The following is a 16,391-nucleotide window of genomic DNA, read 5'->3' as shown; positions in this document are numbered from 1 at the left end:
TTCTGTTTTTTATTACAAATCATAATATAATAAATAATATATTTTGTAATGCATTCTTACATTTATAAAATATATATCATTTTATTTATTACTTATATAGAATCGATTAGATAATTTTATTATAAAGAGTGGTGAAAGCAGCTTTTCCCTAATAATGTATTTTATAATGCATTTTTATATTTATAAAATATATATCTAATTTTATTTATTATCTATATAGAATCAATGAGATAATTTTATTGTAATAATAGTGAAAGCAGCTTTGCCCTACCAAAAAAATGCTTCTTAGGTGGTCACAAGAGGGACAAAACAGGAGGAAAGGGGGATGAATTCATTAATTAATTCTAAAAATGTATTTAAGGAAATGAGATATTAAAAATTGACTTCATTTTTCATAAATTTCAGCACAGAAAGTGATAAAAAAGCATCTTCCCCCTCCTCCCCAAGTAGTTACAATGGGGACAAAAATGACCAATAAATTAATAAATTTATTCTGTAACTATAGTTTGAAAAAAAAAAAAATTGGATGTAGAACTTGACTTTTTCATAATTCTCAACACAGAAAATAATAAAAATATCTTTAATCCTCCCCTTAAAAGTGCTTTTTTTAGTGGTTATAACAAGGAGAAAAAATTTCAAATTGTGAACACAGTTTTATCTTTTTAATGATGAAAATATTTTTTAAAAAGTCACAGGTTAAAAATTGGTTAAAATTTATTTGATCTCTGGATTTGATGTGTTTGACCACAGTCTTTAAATAAAAATCTAAAAATGGATATTATTATTATTATTATTATTATTATTACTATTATTATTATTATTACTCCCCCCCAAATCCCAGGAGCAGCCACTGACACCAGCAGAGAATTTCCTCCCAAAAGAAGAAAAAAACTTAGAAATATCATCCCTGAACCTCAAAAATTTATAATATCCAAACCCAAAAATATCATCCCCTAACCCCAGAAATGTGAGATTTTAGATTTTGTACATAATTCCAAACATATTTTATTTTATTTTTCTATATTTTAAATAATTTTAAACACATTTATAAAACTTTTTCCTTTTGATTTTCACATCTTTAAAGCTATTTGTAACATTCTAAAACTTCACTTTTCCAATATATTTGTAAACACATTTTGAACATATTTAAAACATATTTTAATAATTTTTAACAGTTACATAATTATTGTCATCACTATTATTTTTTTCCTTCATGTTTTTTGCTGCTTTTTAAACATAACTTTTTATTTTCCTTTTTCTTTTACCGTTTCCCCCCTTCCTGCAACTATTTTTGGCCATTTTCCAGAATTGGGAAAAAAAAAAACCTTGTGTTTTTTATCAAGATTTAAAATTTTACATCCAAATATTTCCATTTTCCCACTACCAGGAACCTGCTGAATTTTCCCTCCTCACCTGTTCCACCCCAAAAATGACATTTTTGCCTCTTTTTTTTTTTTTGCCTTTCTCCTTATTCAGCTGCAAATCAGAATAAGGATTTTTATTCTATATATATATTTATATATGATATATATAATTTTATATATATATATGTATATAATTTTATATATATATATATATATAATAATTTTATGTATATATATATAAATATATATATATATAAATAAATAATTTTATTTTATATACATATACATATATATATATATATATATATATATATATATATATATATATATATATATATATATATATATATATAAAAAACATCCCAGCATCCTCTCACTTCTTTTTCCACAGACTTGGAATTATTTTTGGTTATTTTTTCTTCTTTTCTTTAGTCCTAGGTGAGGTAATGGCTTCAGAACAGTCCCAAAGGAAGTTTATTTTTTTTTTTTTTTTTGGGTAATAGCTCAATTAGTTGCAGACTTGGCTGGAAATAAACTTGGCAGGATGCAAAAAGAGCTTTGGAATCTTGGTAAATAAATGTGATGGGGTAAAAAAAAAAATAAATAAGTAAAAGGGAAAAGGTTGAGGAAAAAAAAAAAGCAAATTTTCCCTGTATAAGTGTAATTTTCCACAGAGATAATAGGGAGAAAAAAGGGGGGAAAAAGGGAAAGATGTGGTTGGAGCATCCCAAAAATCTGCTTTATTTTATTTTTAATTAGAAAATAAAGGGAAAAGGAGAAATCCCAGCTGCTGGAGGGGTTGGGGAAAGGAAGCCCAAATTTCACTGATTTGTTTTTAACACCTGAGAAGAGAAGAGGGACAGAAATTGAAACCTGTTGGGAGAATTGGAAATTAAATAGAGCCAAGTGAATTTGCAGGTGCTGGAGTCCAACTTTGGAGTTATGAACAATAAAGGAGATTGAAAAGAGGAAAAAAAAAAGAAAAAAAAAAAAGTGGAAAAAAAGCCACAGCAAAAGGTCAGGCAGGAGATATTAAAGGCAAATATTTTAAAAGCAAAAGGTGGCATGATTTTGGTCCAGCTTAGGTTTATAAAGTTTTACATATTTATGTATAAATATATATATAAAAATACATATATATTTATATATAAATGTATATATGCACATTCATTCTAATGTATATGGATATTTTTGTCTATTAAAAATCACAAATAAATTTAAAGGAAAATTTATTAGGCCAATAAAAATATATATGTGTGTAGAAGCACAGAAATAAATATATAAGTGTATCAGACTAAATAGATATGTATGCATATATTAAAATATATTATCCAAAAATATATATATTAAAATCTATAAATAATATATATTACTTAGAACACAGGAAGAAACATTGTAGAGATATAGAGAATACATAATTATATATTGATACAGAAATAAGTGTATTAGACAAATAAATAAATTATATATATAACATTTAGCAAGGACCAGAGCTTCCCTTCCCTCTGTTCCTCAAGGGAAGACTGAACATTTACAGGTAAAAATAGGCAAATATGAATTTTTTTCACAAATTTCAGCAGAGAAACAGGCAAACCATTCACTTTGCAGTAATTTCCACTGAGATTTTAGGCTGGAGCTACTGGATTTGGGGTGCTGCTGATGTACTTAAACCCAAATAATTTCAAATTCTTCCTGATTTTTTTTTTTTTTTGGTCACCTTGTTCCATGGGTGGCACTTTTGGGGTGATGCTGGAGCACAGCCACACCTTCAAAATTCATATTTACCTAAAATCACTGGTTTTTTTTCAAAGTGAGCACAGGGTTTGCTGTCAGGGTGATTTATTGTACAGATGATGGGGCTAAAATTGGGTGATTTTGGGCACCAAAAAAATGTGAATTTTTTTTGGCTGTCTCCCCATTGCTCTGAGGTGATTCATGGCTGGGCTTGGCGAGCTGGAAGAGGCTCACCTAATTTTGGGCTAAAATTGGAAATGGCTGTGTCTAGACAGTAATACCTGCTTTGAAAAGGACTTTTTTTTTGCTTTGAAAAGATACTTTTTTTACTTTGAAAAGAACTTTTTTTTGCTTTGAAAGGAACTTTTTGCTTTGTAAAGAACTTTTTGCTTTACAAGAGCTCTTGGCCAAACGACGCCGCTGCACTGATTTAATCTGAGACTTCTATAAAACATCCCTTCCTAAATTACCCCACAAAATAAAGATGGTGGGACTTTTTCCTTATGTTGAAAAGTGGAAAAATTGGCGCGAAATTTTCCAAAAACCCCCAAACCTGCTGTTGGCAGCACACGAAACACCCGCGTGTGTTTTTTACCGTCACCGCAAACGCTTCACCCCCCAACCCCCCAAAACTCCACTGGCGGGGGGGGAAACACAACAAAGTTGTTTATTTTTTTTGTAAAATACATTTAATTTTATTTGTTTTTATTTTCTTTTTTTTTTTCCCCCAGATGACAGCCACAGCCCAGCAGCCCAGCAAAGCCCAGCCCGTGCACCTCTCCACGCCGGCGGCCGCCGCGCCCGCACCGGGGGGAGACCCCCAGGCCCAGCTGGAGGCAGACAAGAGGGCTGTCTACAGGTGAGCAGGACACTTTATTAATCAATTAATTAATTAATCAATCAATCCATTCACTCCTTCGCTGGTGAATTAATGCTCTGTTGTTGCGTTAATTAATGCGTCGCTTCCCGTTATTGCCGTGCATTATTAATCTGCTGCTCTTTAATGCATTAATTAACACAAGGGAAAAAGGGGGAGGGGGTTGGTAATTAGCTCCTTTTTAGCAATAATAAGCATTGATTAGAAGGTGTGGGGGTGAAGCTGCTTTGTGGACTTTGTTGTGCCCTTCAAAATATTCAAGCCTTCCTCAAAATTAAGGTTTTTTGGGGGGCAAGGCTCTGTGATTTGGGATTAAAATCACAAATTTACCTGAAATCTGCAGTTCCTGCATCTGTACAGGGTGTGGGCAGTGATGGGCAAGGGATGGGTGGCTCATCCAGTCCCTTTTTTGTCAATTTGGCCATAATAATATATTGGATTTTAATAGATGCAGTAATGTTATTGTATAACTACTGTAAGTAATATTCTAATTATGTAAACAGTATAATTATATAAGTAATACATAATTACATGTGATACATGATAATTTGCAATATTAGAACATAAAGCAATGATGGAAGAGTAACAATAGTCTAATATAATTATGATTAAAGTTGAAGGTTTAGGATTAACCTGTGGGGCTTGTGAACCAAAACTTGAAGGAATTTAAATATTTGTCCTCCAAATAATCAAATACTGCAAGGCTGAAAGGTGGATGAAAATATGGAATAAACTCACTCTTTCCCAGCAAAACACAAAGGATTATTTGCTGCAGGTCTCCCAGTGGTGGAAATAATTTTCTCAAAGCAAAAGAAGCCATTTGAGGACAAAACCACTTTATTTTCACTCTTCCATGAGGAGTTTTTGAAGCATTTGTGGGATAAAGGGAAGAAAATAAACCCCACCCTTGGAATTTTCACAGCTTTAGTTGGAAGGTCAAAGAACACCTGATGGGAGATATTCCCCCTAGAAAATTGGGGGGAAATTTATTGTCCAGTTCCATGTGTGCACTGATTACCCAAACCTGGATGCCTAAACAACCCCACAAACACATTCTTATATAAAACAAATATATACTGCTATGTATAATCCATTATATATTTACAAAAAATTAATTTTTTTGCTGATTATCCCCCTATCCAGTGGTTAAAATGGATGCTGTATATGCAATTAGGTATCAAATGCACACAAGGATTTTCCTTAGCTCTCCTAGTTCCATTTCCCTCCATCCAAACCAATGGATTTTTTGTTAATTTTCAATAATTGCAGCAAGGCAGAAAGCATTGGCTGTAAGCATTGGTCAATCAAGCTGGAGGGAAATTGCTGGGAAAATACAAAATCCAATGCACAAGTCACCCCACTACCCTAGCAGGAGGTTTATCACCTGTTAAAAAAATAGAAAAAAGTGGAAAAAAAAGAAATCCTGTCCCAACCTCCTTGGTGTGGAGCAGCTTGGCAGGGACTGGTCCAGCAGTGTCACTTCTCAGCTGCAATTTCCCCCCAGCTGAAATGTTTTCTTGACTTTATGTAGCAGCAGGGCTGGGACTTCCCAATGGATTTTGGACCAGAAAAGATGATGCTCCTGAAGGGAAATGATGCTTAAACCACCCAAGCACCACAAATTGGATTTTTTCCAAGTGGGAAATGGCTGGATTTCTTTAAGTTTGGTGGGGGGCTTTTTTTTTGGTTGGTTGGGGTTATTTTTTTGTTTTGTTTTGTTTTATTTTGGGTTTTTTTAGGGGAAAAGGAGTGAAAAAAAAATAAAATTCCTGTTGTGACATGCCTGCTGTGCTGCTGGCTCTGCTGAAGGTGGGAAATTAGGCCATTAGAGGAATTCATTCCTCTTTATTAGCCCGTGTCGAATCCTTTTTATTAGTGGCTGCAAACGACCTCTCTCCTGCAGGAAAATGTCAGGGCTGGTTCAAGCCTTTCATTTGGAGGATTCCCTGGCAAAAAAAAAAATAAACCCCAAGTAAACAAAACATGTTTGTTTTTTTTTTTTTTTTTAATACAAAACCATAATCAGCAGATTATAAAAACCACATTTTTCTGCCCCAAAACTCTCCTTTTTGCCTTAGGGGTGGCTTCCACCTCCCCAACACTCACAGTGGGGAAAATCCTCCTGATTTCTCTGTGCACCCTGGATTTTCATCTATTCCCCCCCAACTGCAAATTTCATGGCCAAAAGGGACTCCAGCTCTCAGTTTTTATGCTCAGCCTCCACCTGCCCTGGTGTGCTGTCCTTTTCTCTACATGGTGTGGCATGGAAAGGCTGGAAATGGAGAAAATAATGGTTTGGATTGGGTTTTTTTGCATGCAAAAATGAAAAAAAACCCACCCCAAATACCACAACAATTTAGCATAAAGCTCCTGGCAAACCCCCAAATTCTAAACTCCTCGAGACTGGGCTCAGAGGGTGCCCTCCCTTCCCCCTGATTCCCCCTTGTGTTTTTGGTTTTTTTTAAATTCTATTATTCTATTTTTAAAATTTTGATTTATTTGTTGAATGTTACTGAACATTCTTTTATTTTGCCTGGTGTTTATTTCATGATTTTGTTTCATTTAATTTTATTTTTATTTATTCGTGGATTCGACTGGATCGTTTCCCACTTCGGGTTTATTGATTTTTTTTTTTTTTCCATTTTATTTCAGATTTTCATTTTTTTATCCCATTTTATTTTTCAGATGAAAAGCAAACCATTCATTCTTGCTCCTATTCTCTGCCATCCCCAAAACCTTCCTGGGGGTGCAGAGCAGCACTGCCCTATTTTCAATACTGAGGGACCTTAATCCCCCCCAAAAAAAGGGGTTACAAATTTCTAAGGGGTTGGAACCCCCTCTCCCCTCCCCAAACCCCCATCCTTGGGGTAATTCTGTATTTCTGCTGTGGTGCCCCAGGTTCATAAATCCCAATAATTCAACCTTCCTCCTGGAATTTGCCTTTCATATCCCTCGGCTCAGCTCCGGCGGGGCTCCTGAAATTATGAAATGATTTCCCCCTCTCTCCACTCCCTGCTGCAGCCTGGGTGAATCTTGCATTAAACCAGGATCAGGACAGATTAAACTATAATATGCTGTGGTATTAGCAGCTGCAAATGAAGACTTAGCCAAGGGGTTTAACCCCTTCTCCTGACTCTGACTCCTGAAGGCTCTAAGGAAGTGGTTTGTGATCATTTTTGGGGACAAAAGGGTGGAGCCAGTCCCACTGTGCAGTGGGAGACCATTCCTGCAGGAGCATTTTGCATTTCCATAAAACATTTTTGATTTGAATTTGCACAGCTGGAGAGGCTCATGGTGGGGTCTTCACCCCCATATTGTCCATGTGCTTTGGTGCTGTTTGTGTGTTTGTATTTTATATTGCATCAACTTAGTGTCATCCTTGGAGAGATTGGGGTTTCAGGAGGAACTGTAAATCTTTGTTTGTGAGATAATGTAAGAAAGAAATAAGAAAGAAGTGAAATTTGACCCATCTTTGTGGAGTTATCAGAGGTTCAAAGAGACCTCTTGCATAACAAGGCTGGTCCAAAGGATCTGCAGGCAGATAGAAATCCCCATCCATCATCTGCAACCAGCAGAGACACTTGGAGGTCAAATAGAAACATGAATGAGCAGGTGCTGAGGCCCATCATCCAAAGGAAAAGCCACTTGGGCAGCAGATGGCTCCAGGACATCTTGGCTCTGTCTTTTTATGTGTAGGAAATGCTGGTTTTGGTCAATGATGGAAAACACCAAGACATTGGAACAAATCATTGCCCAATGGAGGAGACAGTGAATTTTATGATTTTAAAGCTTTTTTTTGGTTTCTGAAAGATCTGGAGAGATTATTCCAGTGTGATTTGGGAGTGAGGCTTGCACCACCAGGTTCTTCCAGACTGGGAGGGATGGATGGATGGATGATGGATGGATGATGGATGGATGGATGGATGGATGGATGATGGATGGATGGATGATGGATGGATGATGGATTATGGATTATGGATGGATGATGGATGATGGATTATGGATGGATGATGATGGATGGATGATGGATGGATGGATGGATGGATGGATGGATGGATGGATGGATGGATGGATGGATGATGGATGGATGGATGGATTGATGGAGTGGATGGATGGATGGATGGATGATGGATGGATGGATGGATGATGATGGATGGATGATGGATGGGATGGATGGATGGATGGATGGATGGATGAGGGATGGATGGATGAGGATGGATGATGGATGGAGTGATGGATGGATGGATGGATGGATGGATGATGGATGGATGGATGGATGATGGATGATGGATGGATGATGGATGGATGGATGGATGGATGATGGATGGATGGATGGATGGATGGATGGATGATGGATGGATGATGGATGGATGGATGGATGAGGGATGGATGGATGGATGGATGATGGATGGATGGATGATGGATGATGGATGGATGGATGATGGATGGATGATGGATGATGGATGGATGATGGATGGATGGATGATGGATGGATGGATGATGGATGGATGATGGATGAGGGATGAGGGATGGATGGATGGATGGATGGATGGATGATGGATGGATGATGGATGGATGGATGGATGGATGATGGATGGATGATGGATGGATGGATGGATGGATGATGGATGGATGATGGATGGATGGATGGATGGATGATGGATGGATGGATGGATGGATGGATGGATGATGGATGATGGATGGATGATGGATGGATGGATGGATGGATGATGGATGGATGATGGGTGGATGGATGGATGATGGATGATGGATGGATGATGGATGGATGATGGATGATGGATGGATGGATGGATGATGGATGGATGATGGATGATGGATGATGGATGATGGATGGATGGATGGTGGATGATGGATGGATGATGGATGATGGATGGATGGATGATGGATGATGTATAAATGATGTGGGGCATGCTCCTGAGCCAGTGGTCATTATGGGTTGTCTCCTTTCCCCCTGCAGGCACCCGCTGTTCCCGCTGCTGACGTTGCTCTTTGAGAAGTGTGAGCAGGCCACGCAGGGCTCTGAGTGCATCACCTCAGCCAGCTTTGATGTGGACATTGAGAACTTTGTCCACCAACAGGAGCAGGAGCACAAGCCCTTCTTCAGTGACGACCCCGAGCTGGACAACCTGGTACAGGCAGCTGGGGCTTGGCAGATGATTTTTGGGGGGTGTTGAAAAGGTCTGGGGTGAGGAGCAAATGAAGATCTGCCACCTTTGGGCTCTGTAGTGTTGGTCATCTTGGCAGTGTTTTTCACATTGTGAGACCTTCTCCAGAACCTTTTTTCAGGAAGATCTCCTGTGAGAACAACCCCTCTGCCCATTTCTGGCTCATTGTTCCATGGGTTCAACAAGGTTCCTGAAGATAGCTGAGGTTTCTCCCTGGTTTGTGCCCCTGCAGTCTGTAGGAATTGCTGCTCCTGCAGTGCTGTCACCATTCTCATCTGGCACCATCTGCTTTGAAGTGTCATGCCAGCTCATGCCCTAGTAGCAGAGCAAAATAATTACTTTTTCCATACTGGATATCAGCACTTTGGAACAGTTGGACTGGTTTTGTGGATTCCCTCCTACATCAACTCCAATTTCCTACTGCATCATTGCTGCTGGAAGGTGCAAGAGACTCTGCTTGGGATTTTCTCTCAGGAAATAACCCAAAATCCTGTTATTTTGTCCAGAAAACATCCAAATGTTGTCTCCATGCCAAACATGTGGGCAGGCAAGTTCATGGCACCATCCTGATGCTCCACAAGCAAATTTTCACAGTCTGAAGAGGGAATTCTGTGCACCTCTGATGATGCAAACAGCAAAACACCTTCCCTGAGGGATTATGTGTCCCCTGGGACTTGTAGCAGAGGGTTTTCCATCCCAAAAAAGAAGAAAAATCAGGCTCCTTTTTCTGAGTATTACAGATATCAAGGAGATGATTGTATCACAAAGAGAAGAGCTAGCAAAACTTGACTAAGTGCAAGACCACCTTTTTATTTATTTTTTTTTTTTAAAGCAAGAGAGGATTTCAAGGTGAAGTAAAATCCCACATCTTTGTGCTCAATTTCAGTTTGTGGAGGAGAGTTTTTTAACATCCCTAAACCAAGAGCCTGCAGAATGCCCTCCAAAAATTTTGTAGGGCAGGCAAAGCCCCTTTTGCATATTGCTGAACCCATTTTGCAATAACTTGTAGTCAAGAACAGAAATTGCTCTGGAAAAAGCAATAAAAAAAATTCCCAAAACACCTAAAAACACAACCCAACCAATGTTTTGGATTATTTCTGTTTTTTGGACCAAACAAATGCACCCACTGCATCAAATTGCATAAAAATGGATGTAATGGTCTAGCAGGAGGAGAGAAATGGATCCAGATAAAGGAAAAAAAAAATCTACAATTTTGGGAAAGGAAAACCTGTTCCTGTGCACATCAAGATGAAACATCACCAGTGAATAATCAGTGCAGCAAATGTATCCACACTGAGTATTTTCAGGTTTTTTTGTGGTTTCTAAAAGAAAAAAATAATGTTTTTTAGGCATATTCTGAAGCAACTCTTGCTGCCAAGGTGAAATTTGGCCATGGTAGTTGTGTTGATCCCATTGGTGCCATTTATAACCTTGCAGCACTTGATACATTCACATTCATTTCTTTCTGTATCTGCTGCTGTGTGTTTCTCTATATCTGTATCTCTGTTTATGTGGGTTTGCCCTAATTCTGGCACACAGCTGGTTGTATGTTTTCTATGCAATGCCCAGAACTCCAAAAAATGAGGAGCCATCCACCTCAATCCAGATAGAGGAGATTGGACAATCACAATTCCTGTGGGTGGGAAGCACTGGCTGAAAAGAATTTTGTGCTTAAAAACCTTGCAGTGCTCAAAACTCAACCTATTCTTGAGCTGCCACTTTCCCCCTCATGTTGCCCTTTTTTTGTTGTTGTTGCTGTTATTTTTTGGGTGCTGTTTTCCCTTTTTTTTTTTTTTTTTAACACCACCAGTCTGCCAGCAATTGGTGGTGGCACAGCAGGGCTGAAAAGGCCAGTGGCATTAGCTATCATTAGAATAAGAGTCATGTATTCCTGGCTGCCAAGATGCACATAATTAGAAATTAGAAAAAGGTCAGATCTCACCATTATCAACTCAATCAGCTGCCTAGTGCCACACAGTCAATTAATTCAGCATCTGTATTTTTTACAACCCCGTGCACGTCCGACTGTAACTCTTTATCCCGACAGATATACGGCGCAGCGGAGCAGGGACATAAAATGAGACCCTAAGCAAATGAGCTGAGATAATTGAGAGATTTATTTTTTTACATATATGTGTCAGGTCTTCTTGCCTTTGCCCTTGAATATTGACTTTCATGGCCAGTGAGCCCAGTTGTGCTTTGCCTGCGTCGACCACGGAGGAGGAAAAAAAAAAATAAATCTAAATAAAAGATTTTTCCAGCCTCAACTCATCATTCCCTGTTGTTCACCAAGCAAAAATTCCCTTTTTCTCTCCTGAAGGTTGGCTCTGGATTTTTCAGGATGTTTCCCAACCGTGGCAACTTGCAGTTTGTAAAGATGACCACTAAAATTTGCAAGTTAAAAACACTCTTTGAAATGCAAAGACTCTTTGTTACATAAAACCGGATTTATTGCCCCGGAGTGAATAGCTGAAATTTTATATATTATGCAAGATTTCAAACAGAGGCTGTAAAACTTAAGGTTTCAGCTGGGTGAGAGGAATGTTTTATGTGTAAATTTTTGAAGGTTTATGGGGTATATTTTAATGAGGCCCAGGCTTTGCACCAGCAACAGCTCACGGCTGAGTTGCAGCCCCCTAATCTTGTTAGAAGAAGTGGCCCCCAGAGAATAACCAAACACTTGCCAACAACCAGGGTGAGTTTTTTTGGGGCCATGGGGAGCAATTCCCATCAAGGCCAAAGTGAATTTGGCAGATTTTTTCCTCTTGGATCTCATGGTTATGATTGATGGGTGAGGAGAAGGAATGCAGGTGTGCAGAGGGATGGGTTGGGGTGAGAATGTTCAAAGAAATGGATTCAATTCTGCTGTAGGGGATGGGTTTGGGGTGAGAATATTCAAAGAGATGGATTTAATTCTGCTGTAGGGGAGCAGCTCTCTGTCAGGTTTTGGGGGAGAAGGCTGATTTTGCCTTTGTGCCTCTGCAGATGGTGAAGGCAATCCAGGTGCTGCGTATCCACCTGCTGGAGCTGGAGAAGGTCAATGAGTTGTGCAAAGACTTTTGCAATCGTTACATCACCTGCCTCAAAACCAAGATGCACAGTGACAACCTACTCAGGAATGACCTGGGGGGGCCCTACTCCCCCAACCCCTCCTCCATCAGCCTCCACCCCCAGGTAATGCCTTAAAATTCCTCTCTAATAACTTTGGCCAGCAGGGAGTTGGGCCAATGAGGTTTTTGTTCTGCAGGAGTTGTGGCCTCCTGAAATTAAAGAATTAAAAAACAAAAATAAATCCTGTACCTTGCTCATAGAGTGTAATAAATGATGTTGTGGTGACTTTTTTTTCCTTTAGTTTAATTTTTTATGTGCTTTTTTTCCTGGGTTGCAGCCCCAATGTTTGTGGCTCTGCAAGAGAGTGAAGAACTCCTAAATTGTAATGTTGCAGCAATTAAATGTGAGGGCAAGGGAGCCATGCAAGTGTATGGGAATATAAACAAGAAAGTTGCCTTTTTTCATGAAGAAATGCTATTTATTGGCAGGAAGGATGGAAACATCAGGATTTTCTTCACTGCTTCTCTCTCACTTTCTGTTTCAAGGCAGCTCAAAGGATTTTTGGGTCTCAGATAACCTTTTCTGGCTCCACTGCTCCTTCTTGTGTCTCAGCAGTTCTACCCCAGCATCACCAACATTCCCTTGATTTCTTCTTTTGCATAATTTGGATTTTAGCTGGGAGAAGAAGACATTTGGTGCCTAGAGGAAGAGCAGAATGAAGGGCCTGAAAACTGCAGAAATATCAACTGAAGCAGCCAAACCAAGTTGAACCTTGGTGGCTTTTGGAGCTAAAGAAGGGACTGTAACTCAATATTCAGAGCAGAAGTTGGCCATGGGTTGGGGTTTTCAGGTGGATCTGCAGTGCAGGGAATTAATCTTGGTTGCATCCCAAAATACTCAATACTATATTATATTCCCTTAGGGTATTTCTCTCTCTCAGACACTTGGTTTTTGGGGTAGAAAAATGGAATTTAGGGTGACAAAATCCCCTCAGAAATAACTGCAGTAAACCCAAAATAACCTTTTAGGGGCAAAGGAGGAAGGTGAGGGGGCCTTCTTAGGGCTTTTGGGGCATTTTTAATGTGGTGGAAAGGAAAAAAATATAATTTTTAGCAGCTCAGCTCCAGGTGCTGCAGAGTTTGAACTCCCAACATGATGAGGGAAAAACCCCCAGAAAAGTTCTGTTGCTTATTTGGGTTCCCTGAAAGCTTCAAACCACTTAATCATTGATCTAAGAAACCCCATCCTCACTCTATATTCTAATAATCTCTAGAAATAGACTTATTATCCCTTCCCTGCTTTATGGGAGCATTCCTTATGATCAAAATTAGCAAGACACTTGCATAAAAGAGAACAATAATTGCTCAACGAGCATCTCGTTTGTAATTTATTAGTTTCTATTATTGTGCATTGCCATGGCAACAGCTCACATCCCGGGTGATGAGAGAGATGTTAGATAGGAGCTGACAAAGCTCCTGGTCCCAGCAAATGGAGATGCACGTTTTTTATCAGTAATTTTCATGAAAATAATAAGTGAGGGAGTTAATGAGATGGAAAGCCGTCCTGTGGCTATTGTGAATTTTTTTTTTTTTTTTTTCCCCCCTCCTTCCCTTTTTTTTTTTTTTTTTTAAGTGTTGATCTAATTAGAATGCATCGGTCAGGAAAAGTAATGAGGATTTAGTGGCTCACAAAGAGGTGGGGATCATATCAGAAAATTAGCACAAGTCTTTGGAAAATAATCAGGCCCATAGAGAGGTACCAAGAGCTTCTGATTCCTGCAAACCCAGAGCTGCTGATGTTTCCCTTCTGGGCCAGGCTTGGAAGTTGAGGAATTCAAGTGAGGATTTGGAGGGAGTTGGGAAATAAATGGGAGAACACCCAGGAAAAACCCAACTGGAGGAGAAATGTTGGATCAGCCACTGATTTTCTATTCACAGTGCTGGGCCATGACTGGTCATGGGATAAGTGACAGCACAATAACAAATATTTTCTGTGTCCATTTATTCCATGCCAAGTGCTTGAGTGCTTCAACTCTTTGAGTTTGCATGGATAAAAAAGGGTGGAAATATTCTATATCCACCAGTTGGGTTTTAGAGGCTGAGGATGTTCCAAAGAGTTGGAAAATTGTGGGATTGGTGTTTAAAAAATGGCAAGTGGGATGAGTTCTCTGACTTGTCCTGTTGGTTTCATGGTGAAGGGAAGCAGAAGAGTAAATAGGTTGTTAATTCAGGATTTTAAAAAAATCTAAATAATGAAATGTAATTTGTATCAAAGAAGGAAGTTTCTCAGCAAATAGATTTGTTAGGGTTGGGAAGGAACATCAGTCATTTTGTGAGGAGATACAAGTTTGTGATGAAAGTGAAATATTTCAGGTTTTGGCTAAGTTTTTTACCACAGGACATGTTTTAAAAAATTATGGACACACAGTACCAAAGATATCAACCAAAACAATGTCTGGATGTGTCAAAATGTCATCACAGAACAATCTGTTGGATTTCCCTGGTGAATCCAAACAGGATGGTCCTTCACCTGCTGCTATTTCTGCTTTTTGAGGTGGAAAATACAAGAAATTTTGGAGGTGCAAAATGCCTGAGATGATGGCAAGATGAGAGAACACTCAGACAAGGTGTTCTGCCTGCTGCTGGAATCTCATGTTGCAGGTTCAGAGATTATTCTGGCCAAGTTTGGGTGACAAATTTGGGTTTTTCCCATGTGATGAGTCTTCCCTGACCTTTCTTTATCTTGCCAAGATTTTTGTACTCTTTTTTCCATTGCTTCCTTGTTTTGTCTTTGATGGAGTCATTGCCTCTTTGTCCTGCAAGTCCACCAAGCAATTCCTCTTCTGTTTTTATTGTTGCTTTTCACTTGGCTTCATTCCTCTGCTCAAATCCACATTGGCCCTCTCCATTTATTTAATGGGTATTTTTCACTTTTATTTTCACTTTATTTTCATTTTTTCTGACCATGGTAGGAGAGGAGATCCTTCTTTCATGGAAGAGGAAGGAAACCAATTTAAATCATTGCTTCACTTCAACTTTCCTTTGACATCAAAATGAGCTCTGTGTGGGTCTTAATTTATCCAGATTTGCCCTGTGATCAACCCTGGGTTTATCTTTAGTTATTTTTTCTCATCTCCATCCACCCATCCATTCATGAAGGAGCTTTATGAATTATCTTAAATGGCTTTGATTTTGGCCACCTCTTTCTTGGCAAACCCATGGATTTAATTTTTTTTCTCCAACTAATCCCAATTTCCCCAGCACAGGTAATTTTGAGTCAGGGTGACACAGACATTTTGACACTTGCACCACCCAGAAATGAAAGTCTGTCATAAAGCACAATAACAAGGACAGCAACTCAAGTTGCACTGGATTTCAACACTCTCTTACAATTTGATACTTGGATTTTTTTCCTTTTTGTAGGGAAGAGTTTTTTTGTGTCATGTCCCAGATCTTTTTTTCTTTCATTGAAATGACTTTTAATTTGGAGAAATCATGTTTTAATTGAGAGAAATCACATTTTGCTGTTGATCAGTGCTGAGATGTGGGTCTGCAGAGACACCTAGTGATGCAGTTTTTTTCACACTCAGATTTCAAAATTGCCCAAAGCATTTCAGCTGTGGCTGCCCTGGATCCCTGGAAGTGCCCAAGGTCACTTGGAGCAGCCTGGGACAGTGGAAGGTGAAGCAAGAAAATCTTTAAGATCCCTTCTAACCCAAACCCTTCTGTGATTCTATGAGTCTCAAAATATCAAATATATAAAATATTTCCCTCTGCAGCAGAACTGCCAAGCCTAAGAGAATTTGGCTGACATTTGCAATCTGAGGCAATTGGTATGCAAAATGTATTTTTTTAAAAAATCCTTCTTGGAGATATCTATCTATATTTATTTGAAGGTGGAGCCTCCACCTCCATTGGGTCACTTTGGTTGCACAAAGTTGCAGGAAAACCATTCATTCCTTCAATAGCTCTTTCTAATAATTATCAATATTCTGCCTTTTTGGACACCAGTGAGAAGATGTTTTTGGGAGAGTTTTCCTCTCCACCACAAAAACAAAGGTGATTTTTTTCATCACAAAATACTGCTAAAAATGGCTTTGACCACTATATAAGGAAACAGCAATTTTTTGTTCCTATTTTCTGTTATTCCAAATTCTAAAAATGGTGTTCTGGATGTTCT

The 16,391-nt window shown here is 38.6% G+C and overlaps 1 protein-coding gene across 2 annotated transcripts in view; it reads left to right on the top strand.

The window, feature by feature from the left end:
• Positions 1-16,391, top strand: part of PKNOX2 (PBX/knotted 1 homeobox 2) — an 83,684-nt gene that overhangs the window by 58,440 nt on the left and 8,853 nt on the right. For both annotated transcript variants that reach the window (XM_079326879.1, XM_079326878.1), the window contains 3 exons: positions 3,830-3,957; positions 8,954-9,125; positions 12,147-12,335. In XM_079326879.1, coding sequence (XP_079183005.1) covers positions 3,830-3,957; positions 8,954-9,125; positions 12,147-12,335 — 489 coding nt within the window. The remainder of the gene's footprint in view (positions 1-3,829; positions 3,958-8,953; positions 9,126-12,146; positions 12,336-16,391) is intronic.

Source organism: Erithacus rubecula, assembly GCF_903797595.1.
Source record: "Erithacus rubecula genome assembly, chromosome: 25".
Lineage (NCBI taxonomy): Eukaryota > Metazoa > Chordata > Aves > Passeriformes > Muscicapidae > Erithacus > Erithacus rubecula.
The sequence above is the reverse complement of the archived record's forward strand: the minus strand, read 5'-3'. Positions and strand labels throughout refer to the sequence as shown.